This window comes from Boleophthalmus pectinirostris, unplaced genomic scaffold (assembly GCF_026225935.1).
Source record: "Boleophthalmus pectinirostris isolate CB_2022bp ecotype Guang Dong unplaced genomic scaffold, ASM2622593v1 HiC_scaffold_18, whole genome shotgun sequence".
Taxonomy (NCBI): Eukaryota; Metazoa; Chordata; class Actinopteri; order Gobiiformes; family Gobiidae; genus Boleophthalmus; species Boleophthalmus pectinirostris.
In genome coordinates, this window is record NW_026571133.1 from 9,013,001 (window position 1) to 9,025,447 (window position 12,447).

The 12,447-nt window shown below is 38.3% G+C and overlaps 1 protein-coding gene across 2 annotated transcripts in view; it reads right to left on the reverse strand.

Annotated features, from left to right (window-relative positions):
* Positions 1–300: 300 nt before the first annotated feature.
* Positions 301–12,447, reverse strand: part of kif21a (kinesin family member 21A) — a 107,736-nt gene continuing 95,589 nt past the window's right edge. For both annotated transcript variants that reach the window (XM_055153568.1, XM_055153567.1), the window contains 7 exons: positions 11,238–11,322; positions 11,033–11,122; positions 10,294–10,452; positions 10,102–10,219; positions 8,211–8,381; positions 7,169–7,365; positions 301–5,625 (listed from right to left, as the gene is read on the reverse strand). In XM_055153568.1, coding sequence (XP_055009543.1) covers positions 5,568–5,625; positions 7,169–7,365; positions 8,211–8,381; positions 10,102–10,219; positions 10,294–10,452; positions 11,033–11,122; positions 11,238–11,322 — 878 coding nt within the window. In that variant the 3' untranslated portion in view covers positions 301–5,567. The remainder of the gene's footprint in view (positions 5,626–7,168; positions 7,366–8,210; positions 8,382–10,101; positions 10,220–10,293; positions 10,453–11,032; positions 11,123–11,237; positions 11,323–12,447) is intronic.

Below are 12,447 nucleotides of genomic sequence, written 5' to 3' on the forward strand. Positions count from 1 at the left end.
TCAGATTGTGTTTTTAAAAAAGATCAGATTAAAATCTAAGACACAGACAGAGCAGTGCCTACAGTTAGCATCACAACCACAGGGAATGTTAATGACATCAGCTGCAAAGACTCAGTAATAAAATAATCTGTAAGAGCTCTGTCTGGTGTAATACTGCCCCCATGTGGAAATAAAGAGTCTTACATGCAAAGGCTGAATTCCAAGTGGTGGCCTTTTGTTTGAACATGATTGAAGATGAAAGACACAAATTACAGGTTTAATAATAAGAATAATAAAAAACAAAATTAAGAGACGAGAAAATACTTGAAAAACAGGTTTATTTGACAGTGCCCATTCACACTGTACCAACCCAAAGACCAAGAGATATATTTACACAAGTGAAGATTTACAGTAGAAACAACAGCAGAAAAAACAAAACAAAACAAAACAAAAAAACAGGAGAATTCAAACAAACCTAAAACTGTCGTGGTCTCAGCACACAGCTCAGACCAGTCATTTAGCAACGGTTCAAAGACGATTTTACACTCTCAGTGAAATTACAGTAAAAGCAACGAGAAAGACTCACTGATAATTAAATAAGAGGAGAAACTTAATCTTTTTTTCAGTGCAATCACCACATCCCATTTGACTTTGCTGGTTGAAATAAATAGGCCATAATACAAAGCAGCTTTTCATACAGGTTTGGTTCATGTAACTTCACAACATTTTTTAAACTGTCTATAGTTTAAATATCGACTTTTGTGAGCTTTAAATCATGTTATAATGTTGTTACTAGGGATGTAACGAAATCCAAATCTGTCCGTACGATATTTATTGCAATATTTTGGAGAGGCTAATATAATTGTAGATAGGACACGTTTCATGTTTGAAATAACTTGACAAGATTTTGGTGTGAATTATTTCCATCATAATCCCAAGAATTCAAGTAAAAAACATATTTCATCATGTTGTCTGCACTGAAATGAATCATGGGATATGTAGTTTTCTATGTTTATAAGGTGCTGCTACAATAAAATCATGCATTTAAGCAAAGGAACTTGTAATTCGATAAATTGTGAGACTTTTGACGATACGATATCATGATATTTCGGTTATTGTTACATCCCTAGTAGTTACCTCATCAAAACCATACCCAGCAACCAGTTTCATTCACATATGTTTGCGCAATCTTTTATTATTAGTCTGTCTACATCTCCAAAGCTCAAAACGCTCTGTTCCACCCCGTGATGTCATCAAGTTAACAGCTACCTTTTTCCTTTAGTTCAGTAGAAATCGGAAATTGTAGGGCTAAAATCATCAAAATAATGCTCGTGAAAGTGTATGGCGGGGGTGTCAAACTCAAATTCACAGAGGGGCAAAATTAAAAACTGGGACTAAGTCGTGGGCCAAACTAAATGTTTATCGAAAAATTTCAACATCTGCATGTTTTCTCTTCTTTCAAGATATGTAATGTTAAATTTATTCTTATGTTTAATAATAATTTTGCTCAAACATTGAATCCAGAACAAGCATAATATAAAATAATAACACAATTTAAAAAAAATAATGTTTCTATAGCCGATCTGTAGCCAGCGGGCAGCTCTAATACATATTTGATATGATCTCGTGGGCCAAATATAATTATATCACAAGCAAAATTTGGACCTCGTGCCTGAATTTTACATGTCTGGTGTATGGAGTTTAAAAACACAGTGGAGCACTTCCTGTATCACTACATGACATCACAAGGTGGAAGAGAGTGTTTTCAGTTTTGGAGAAGAACTCAGCGTAAATATGCAGGGTTTGTGTGGTAAATGTGTGAATGAAACAAAACACAACTTCAAGTTTGTTTGTAATGAGGAAACAACATTATAACATCGATTAGAAAATAGCATAATAACTGACAAAATGCAAATGTTTTGATCTGGTTTACAGTTATTTGTGTATTTATTAGACCTGTTGACTGATTTTTGGTTTTACTATAGAAAGGAAAGACATTTTCTAAAAGCAAATGTGTTATTTTTGTCATATGGGTTCAGCATTATGTGGATTTTGTTAAGCATTTCCTTTCAGAAACTGTGAATCAATCCTACTCTTACATTAGACCCCTGCCCTACTTTTGAAAACATGACATGGCTTTCTCAGTCCATGATAAATGAGCGTTTTATTGGCCAATTATCGGCTGCATAAATGAGGTAACAGTTTAACCTTTGTTTATATTAAAATTAGGCACTCATGATGCATTTCTAATTGCAATACACACGCCCCATTACCTCTCAATGTAGTTCGTCATCATTAAAAATCAGATACAAATATTAAGCCTCTTGTTGCAGAGATAAAAACCATAAACCAAACTGGATCCACTATAAACAATAAAACAAATAAATAGTTTTTACACAAAAGTTGAAGTAAGAGGTCGAATCACATCTTAACGCTCCTGAAAAGCAGAAGAGAAAAGTACTGTACAAAACACATATACACACTGATCCTAGTGAAATGAAGGGAATTCAAGGTGCTTATTTTTAGAACATTCACATTACTCGGACTAGATACAACTCGCTATCCAGTACAATAGTAGTAGTAGTAGTAGTAATAGTAGTAGGACTTATGTTTAATGACTGACGATGAGAAAACACTGAGAAAATAAAAAGTCTAGTAGTAGTAGCTGTAGTAGTACTCGTAGTAGTTGTTGTACTTATGTTTCAGTACTGAACATTAGAAAAGTCTTGGAATATTTGAAAATAAAAGGTGTAGGTGTAGTAGTAGTAGTAGCGGTAGTAATAGTTGTGGTAGTTGGAGTAATAGTAGTAGTAGTTGGAGTTGTGGTAGTCATTGTACTTATGTTTCATGACCGAAGATGAGAATAGACTTAGAATGCTTGAAAATAAAAGGTCTAGTAATAGTAGTAGTAATGGTTGTCGTAATTGGAGTAACAGTAGTAGTAGTAGTTGGAGTAGTATTAGTAGTAGTAGTAGTTGTTGGAGTTGTAGTTATTATATTATATTATATTGTACTTATGTTTCATGACTGAAGATGAGAATAGACTTAGTAGTTGTGGTAGTTGGAGTAATAGAAGTAATAGTTGTAGTAGTAGCAGTAGTAGTAGTAGTTGTTGTACTTATGTTTCTGTACCGAAGATGAGAATATTTGAAAATAAAAAGTCTAGTAGTAGTAGCAGTATTAATAGTTGTGATAGTTGCAGTAATAATAGGAGTAATAGTTGTTGATGCTGTTCTTATGTTTCATTACTGATCATTAGAAAAGTCTTAGAATATTTGAAAATAAAAGGTCTAGTAGTAGCAGTAATAGTAGTAGTAGTAATAGTACTTATGTATGTTGTCAGAACCAAAATCCTTAAAGTGAAAACACATAATAAGTCTGGAAAGCTGGACAGCAACTATTGCAGTGTATTAAGGTACACTGTGTAACTTTTCTGGTGAAGGGTCCACCTCCTGCTTGTCACCATGGAGATGCTTTTGCTTTGCCCGGTATGTTCCACACTACTGCTTTAAACTGTATTTATCTTGCATTCATCAACCACTGGTGTTTCCACTGCTCAAAAAACCTGGTCCTGTGACGTCACCTGCTGTCGTCTCCATGGACAGACATAGAGGTTTAATGCCGTACTGTGAGACATTCTAGGCAAAGACTTTCCATAGAAACAAACATGAAAGAACCTTCCCCAAAAAAGCTGCAAGTTGACAAGTGATTCAAGTAACACAAGCAGGTTTTGATTTTCAGAATTTACAGCCAGTGATCCTGTAACTTGCACATTTGAGATTTTGAGACTTTTACATACAGTTGGTATAAACATTAACATCAAGCCTGGACCAAAACTGTACAGCTGCATACTCCTGTAGAATACTGTGGAAAAATGCATTTCAGTGAAGAATTTTGAGTAGTATTAAGAGGTGATAATTTAGAAAAGATACCAAATTCATTAACTAGAGCAGTCTTTCCCAAAGTCTGCAGAGCTGCGCCCCCCTGTATCAATGCAAAGATCCCACAGGGCTCACCGACCGTATTTTTCAGACTATAAGTGGCACTTCTTTCATGGTTTGGGTGGTTCTGCGATTTATACTCTGATGTGACTTATATATTAAAATGTTCACACTGACAACCATAAAAGGGCACTCTAGACTTGTGTGTCAGTAACTGCTGCTCCTGTTGCCCTGTACCACAGTCACATCGTCCTCTACTGCACGTCTCCTGCAGAAACAGCTGCTGTCCTGCTTCAAGTAGTGAAATATGCAGCTAAAAACAATACTTGAGCAGCAGAAAGAAAATCTGGAGAGAGTGAAAAACTTGTAAGGGACTGGCAGAAAGTGGGGATGGAGAACACAGCTTCACAGTAACCGGGAGGGTGCACCATGCAACTTTCCTCGAAGTCATTGGATGGATTAAAAAAGCCTGGACTTCAGTAACAACAGAAACCATCCTGTCGGGATACAGAAAGGCCGGAATAATTCTAACTGGAACTGATGGTGAGTCTGATGACAGCTACACAGAAGAGGAAGTGGCGCTCTGTTTCCCTCCGGAGGTCGCGGAATTGCCATGGATCTATAATAATTTATTATAGTGCTATGGGAGTTGCTCAGAAGTGACACCGTGTATGAAGAATTCAATGGATTTAGTGATTTGGAGTGAGATGGAGAGTTTGGTAAACTTGTTCTGTTTTGTTGTTTATGCTCTAGTTGCCTGAATAACTGTTCATATGTGATGTTAACAGTCTATTGTTCTCTATTCTATTGTTTTTACTATAGCTTGACCTTCAAGATGAAATATTGGTTCCTGGTCTCTGATTTTATAAAATAAATTTCCTCCAAAAAGTGTGACTTATATGTTTTTTTTCTTCTTCATTTTGCATTTTTTGGCTGGTGCGACTTATAGTCCGAAAAATATGGTAAATGATTTTTCCACAGTATCCAGCATTATGCTCCAGTGCTGTACATCAAACGGCTTTCTCTGTCTGGCAGTATGAGCTGTAGTTTTAAGACCATAGAAGAAGACAGTTAACAGTTAATAGGTTGCGTTCATAGTTTAACATTGAACTGGAGGGCAGGTTGGAATTTCATGGTAGAATTTGCCTTTAAACTGTCAGATTGCAGATATTTTGACCTGGTTTTGGGTTAACAATTAAACAATATTAGATTTCTGTGGTTTGATCATTCTTGTTGTATTAAATAGACCCCTGTCCTCCATTTAAATCAAGACCAAACGCTGTGAACGCAAACTACTGCTCCCAGAGACAAAGTTAAAATACCAGACTAAAGACAGATTCACAGTTTTTGCCACTAAAAGCTTAAAATCACGTTAAAGTCAAGTTGAACTAGGAAGGAACTAGGAAGGATTGTTATTACGAGATGCTTTACACATAAGATGAGGATGAAGAAGGCCATTTCCTCTCAGTAGCTCAGACAACATCCAGTCAATGCATAGAAATTACACACATCCCAAGATTTCAGTAACTGTAGTTTTCAGTAAGAACTTTCTCTAGTCCCGTTATTATCGTAGATGAAGAAGAGCTGAGGTTGTTTATGATGATTGAATGACAAAGGGAAGGCCCAGTGTTTATAATCAGTCTGTTGTCAGTAGAGGCCCTCCTCCAGTGATCCTTTCGCTTCCCAAATCCTAACTGTGCGGTCACTGTAGGGAAAGAAAAGCACACCAAAGTTAAAAACAGCATTGCATTTGAGATGAGTTTTCCTCATACCACTCTCAACTGCATTCTCTTCACTCACAAAAGCCTCTATATTCTCTAATTATGTAACTTAAATAATCAATATTTTTTATTATTATATTATATTAGTTATATAAAGTGTAATGATTAATAAATTAATCAAAAACATATCAATAGACACAGCTCCAACTAGCATCATTGTCTCTGTCTCAGAATAGTAGATAATTTTACCCAGGTATTCACCATTTCATGGCCCACAACCATTTGACCCAATATTCTATATATTTTATAGTTTTTAATTGTTACACTATGGCAATGATCTGAAAACTATGAATATATCCACATATGTCCAAAGTTCAAAATCTGACTTCACCTGCAAACTGACATCATTCCTTATTGCATCTCCTCCATATTCATAAATGTAGTTAATACGATTAACTGAGATTCAGGAGCAGGACCACACCTCAGCCGCCCTCTCCTCTCACCAGCGAACCACAACTCACCTCGACCACGCCTCTAATTTCCCAGAAGCCTATATGTAGCAGCCTTTCCCATCATCCCAGTTTGTCTCGGCTAACTCGACCCCCCCCTCCCACCCCCTATTTTGTCTTTCAGTTATAAGACCCCTACAGGGGGGTCCCGTTCCGGCTGGGCCAATTGTAGATTGAGACGAAGCCCCCACCCATAGTCTCAACCCAGTCATCTTTGCCTCGCTTCGTACATTATCAATAAACTTCTTCGCACTATGTCGTTGTTGGCGTGGTCCTAGCTAGTAAAGTGTCTCTTAAGCAAGACCAGTGATTTTCAGTAGGTGAGGCCTGCCTCCCCCGAGAGACGCCAAAGAGCCACTGGGGAGGCGCAACACACGCGGACTAAACTCGGACTAAACCAGAGTTGAACCAGGACTGAGTGTCGGGACAGGCCTAGAGGTGCGCCTGTGTAAACTGTCAGGTGACCGCAGGAGAAAGGACCAGCATAGAGCTCCGCACCTCACGGGGTTAAGCGCAGCCATCACCCGATCACTCTTGTGGACACTCTGCTCTGTGGGATCAGGGTTCTCTGTCTCTCTCAAGTCCAAGATTAAACCAAGTCTAAATTAGGACTAAACCAGGACTAGTCCCAGTTTAGACCCGGTGTAGACCTGGTTTAGCACTGGTTTAGTCCTGGTGTCCTACTGATGTCCAGTGCTGTTAAAAGTAGCCTCAATTAGGTCTGCATGAAGTTGGACATTATTTGCTGTAATTTATGAAAAAAATAAAAATTTATAAAAAAATATGAAAATACAATATTAAAAAAATATATATTACCAGTTGTTATTGAAACTTATCATTGCTAGGAACATAAAAGATGCACCTCTCCTTTACTTTGGTGTGTACGTGTCACTTCTCCCAGTTTGAAAACCCGAGCTAGACCATATTTTACCTTTAAAAAGTATTGATCATTGTAACATATTCTCTACCTACCAAGGGTTCAACAATAACACAATGTACGACGTGTTGAGTGACTCACTCTGAGGCGGTGAACAGTTGGCTGCTGTTGGTGGCCAGTCCGTTGATGGGGCTGTCGTGCCCCTGGAGCTCACCGAGGGGCGCTAGTGAGTCAGCGTGCCACAGCCGCAGCAGCCCTCCTCTGCACCCGCTCAGCAGCACAGGGGCCCCAGGAACCAGACCCAGAGCACCAGCCCAGTCTGAAGGGCCAGAGGCAGACTGGAGACACAATAAACAAGATTATACATTTAACAAAACTGTGAATAAAACAGAATAGATGCTTACTTGACAGTTATTATAGATATAATTTAATTAATTTTTAAAACTAAGGTAGGAAAGGTACTTTAATTTCCCAGATTTTGACTGATCCTTCAATCCCACTGTAGCAACCAGTCAAACCAGTCTTGGTCAGGACGACCTTAGCTGAAGGATTTTAACTTTCGTTCACGTTTTGGGTTGATGGAGGAAATACACCCACACGAGGTGAAACACACAAACGTCTGGAGTGTATAAATTTTTTTTTTTGTTTATGCCCAGTAAACATGAACTGAGGCAGACATGTCAGACTCAGGCCCGGGGGCAAAATTTGGCCCACAATATAATTATATTTGGCCTGCAAAATCATATAAATTTTTTTTTAGTTTTTTTTTTTTAAATAAAATATTTAGTTTGGCCCACAACATAGTCCCAGCATTTAATTTTGGCCCTCTGTGAATTTGAGTTTGACACTCCTAAATTAAGGAGAAATATGTTCTATCCTCCCTGGGTGCCTCCAGTGTTCGAAGCATGAGAAAGTATAACATAATAACAAAAGGCATAAAATATTATAATTTTTTTTATAAGGGATTGGCTTCACAGATTTGCCATATCAATCAACATCTTTCAAATCAGAACAATTGTACTTGTGTTTGAATAATCCCACCACATTTATTATTACACAGTTAAACAGTCCTCAGTGAGCATGTCGTGAACACAGCTTGTTTGGGTTACGGGCTTTCTTGACACAGTGCTGTATTTACTATATTTGTATTTTCTCATAGTTCATGTATAATATTTTTCCTGACCTGCAGCAGTCGTTTGCGGCTGATGTCCCACTTGTGGATGGAGTGATCTCTGGAGCTGCTGTAGAACACGTCTCCGCTCACGGTCAAAGCCTCCACAGAGTCCTGGTGAGAAGGTTCAAATGTGTGTCCAGAGGTGAGGCTGCCCTGCGCCCCCTCCGCCACCTCGAACATCTGTGACACACAAAATAAAGTTCATGGGCACAAGTAGAAAATCAGAGACACTGCAGTTATTTGGAGCATTTTTTCATTAGTTTGTTGAAGTCTCTTTCACAACCAATAAATGTGTTTACTGTAATAGTATAATTTAACAACTTTTTTCAGTGGTGGCTGCTTTTGTGGTTACCTGGTTCACACACTGAGAAGTATGAATTTATTGATTTTTTTTTTAGTTCAGTTGTTATATCATATCATAGGATTTTAACCAACTAAGAAGTACAGCATGTGCAGTTCAAATAACACAAGTAAAGGAGTGCTGGATTTTGTGAAATGAGCTGTTTGTTTTTCTTGTATCGACGGTTCTAGCTATGGACATTTGAGATGCTGCAGTGCAAATGCTGATGCAATAAAACGTGAATTTCCTTCAGGGTCAACGAAGTATCTCTCTCTTGTGAAGACAGGTCATGCACTGGCCTTCGCTAATTAAAATCTAAAATTAGATGTGTACCCAAAACGCAACTGCTAGGTCAGTGTTTCCCAAACTTTTTTTTCTGGGGACCCATATTTTAAAAGTCACAAACCTTCGCGACCCAAGTCAATAGACATTATCACAAAATAAATATGGATTTGACCATTATTGAACATTAATGAGGATATTTATTCTGGCTGAGGGATCGTGTCTTTCCAAACAATTAGTATTACCGTATTTTCCGCACTATAAGACGCACTTAAAAGCCTTTAATTTCATCAAAAAAACAACTGCGCGCCTTATATATGAATTTATTCGGGTGTCTTAGTACGACTTTAGTAAACTACAAAGCCGCACCACTTGCAGCATTACGACTACTGTAGTCAGGAGCATCGCGGAGTAATACATACTGTGATTTCTTTTAACATCAAAATGGAGCTGTCACGAGACACACTTACAACGCCGACTTTAAACTCAAGGCTGTTATAAAGTTAAACTGTGAGGTGTGTGGGAGCAGTGGATGAGAGAAGGTGAACACACATTCACCAAGACAGGGAGACGGTGCAGAGCGACTTACGCCACGATCTGCCAATGGATCGTGGACGCCCGGGCTAAGGATCAGTATCAGCTGTGGTCTGAGCTTTCACCAAGACCGGAATCATCACTGAACTGCCAGGGAACAGTAACCACACTGACTCGGATAATGACAAGAGGGATGCGGGCGTGCTGGACGCTGTAATCACCCAACTGTTTGAACAATTATGAGTTATTGTGAATACGCGAACAATTTAGCATCTCAGACAGTATTTTTTACACATTACAATTGAACAAAGTTGAGAGTTGTTGTGAACGCATTAAATAAAGCTTGACTGACTTATCTAACTGTTGTGTTTAGTTTAATGCGTCTTATAGTTCGGTGCACTTTATATGTGAAAAAAGTTCGAAAATAGACCATTCAATGCCTTATAATCCAGAGTGCCCTATAGTGTGGAAAATACCGTACTCAAGTTTTAAACAATGAAATACGATAATTGAATGAACCAGCAATAAAGAGGATCCACACATATCCTGAAGTGCACTGACCTTTGCTGGTTTATCACCCTTCTTTTTGTACAACCAAGCATGTATTTCTCAACTTTAGCTGCAGATATACACGTGTTCAGATTCACTCACTCTCTCATTTGTCAGAACTGTATATTGTAGACCTACATGACTAAGAGTAATGCCATTTCTGTATTCTGTATTTACTAAGAAACTCTTCCTTACCTTAATATGATGATCCTTGGAGCCAGTGAGCACAATGTCCTGTCCATTTCCCAATTTGTCCACAGTCAGACACATGACCGGCCCCAAATGTCCAGTGAGCTTCCCCGTCGATGCAAATCTAGTAATTACACAGATCCACAAATTAGTTCTTTAGTTCCATTGAGTTTTAAAATTTTTATAAAGAGGGCTCACTTTCGGAGGTCCCACATGCGGACAGCGTTGGCGGCCGCGGCGTACAGGAAGTTGCCAGCTGGGTTCAGGGAGATTTGGTTGATTTGACTCTCTCCAGGAGGAATGGACAAACTCCGGACAGACGCACAGCTGTCTCCAGAACTCACCTGCCCCGAAGACCTGAATCACACAGAGACATTAACGTAGTATTTGGAGGAACTTGGGATCGATAATTGAACGATGGACGGAAAGACGAATAGTTTCAGGTTTCAGAATTATGAAAAACAGGTCAGCTACCATTGTGACTATTTAAAACAAACTATATTATGTTTTGTTTTGTGTTATGTTTATGCAAAATGTTACCTATAACATAAAGTTGAAACCCATGCATACACAGAAAAACGGAAAGCTACACAAGTAAAGAAACGGCGTAACTTTTCGAGAGGAAGGTAATGCCATCTGCTTGTCTATCTCCATAAAAAAAAGAAAGCAGGTAGCATAACCAGGCAAAGTGACGGGTCAGATCTGTGGAGAGATGAACCTTGCCATTTCATGTAATAAAAACAATGAAATTAAATAAATGTCAGGCAGATCAATTTAAAGTTATAAGCATTGTCATCATCATAATCTCTTTGACGATAATCAGGTGGCATACCCTCCATCAGAAAAGTTACACAGTGCGCCTTTTTAATGACAGAAGTACTATAAATGTTGATTGAAATTGTGCAGAACTATCAAAAACTGAAACTTGTGTACTCACGTGAGGGTGCGAATACACTTGGCTGAGTCTCTGATGTCCCAAACTTTAATGTAGGCAGTGGACACAGTGAAGACCAGGCTGGACATGTATCTGGATTTAAAACAGGTTAAAATTATGAATTATAAATATTTATCTGTATATTAGATAACACTATGATATTTTTATTTGATTAAAAAATAAGTTTGTATTTATATTATTTACTTACTTGACAGAAACCACACTGCTGGGATGATCAGCCAAAGACATAATCTCTTGTCCCGTCACCAGGTTCCACACTTTACACGTTCGGTCTGGAAAAAACATGTCCATATCATCATCAACTTATCTGCTTTTACACCAGATGCCCTTCCTATAACAAACCAGCAACATTCTGCAATTGAAGTTAGAAATCAGAGCAAAAAAGTGTCTTGACAAGTAGATTTGGGCCATTAGCTCTGCAGCACACAACAGCAGATTTGTGTGAAGGCGGTTTGAGGAGACGAAGAGCCAAAAGTGTCCCTCCTCCGTGTCCTGCAGCATCTCAGCAGCCTCCAGGGGGCGCCAGGTGAACACAACAGGAAAGGCCTCACTCTTACTCTGCTCTGATGTTTAGGTTGGTGATTAAATGGTCCATTTCATCAAAGTATTTCAATGTGTTTTGCCATATTTGCTGCCACATATGGTATAAAACGCCTGTACCATCTCAAACCTCTTGCACAGTCTCCATGGATACGGGGAAAAAAAAGTAGTTCATTTCACAAAATCCAACAGTCCCTTACTTGTGTCCTTTGAACTGCACATTCTGCACTTCTTATTGGGTTAAAATCCCATGATATGATGTTAAAACTGACTGAAGCTGTTCTTGTTATTTGAATCTCAATATATTATAATGGTATATTTCTATCAAACATTTCATAAATAAGAAGGATTAAAGTCCTGAGTACAGAAAACTACAGTCTCCAATCAGATCTGAATACTAATAATGAAAGAAATAAGAAGAGAGGACTGGAAGCAAAAGTTAAAACTATCTAACTAACTTCAATAACCCAAAACAAGTAAGAGCAAATATTATGCAAGCCATCATTCAGAATCCTTAAGATTTATTGTCAATTATATAGTTATTGCACTCTCTTTTATATTGTTAACACATTTTTTGCTTTGCTGGACACAACTGTAACGTTTTAGGCGAGGTTTGACCACGCTCCGGGCCGAAGCTAACAATTAAAAAGCGTTTTTTTTTAAGACAACTGAATGATTTTGAGCTGGGAAGTTGAAAATTTGTAAAAACTGAGACAAATTACAGCCTTTTTGAAAGCCAGGTCATGACCAGAGTGTGATTACATTGCGCTCTGTCATAAAGTGCTTTCTGGGCTGAAGGGATTTTTTTTTTGCTGCAGAACCAATGAATGGCCACTAATCCATCATTAGGCAGGTTG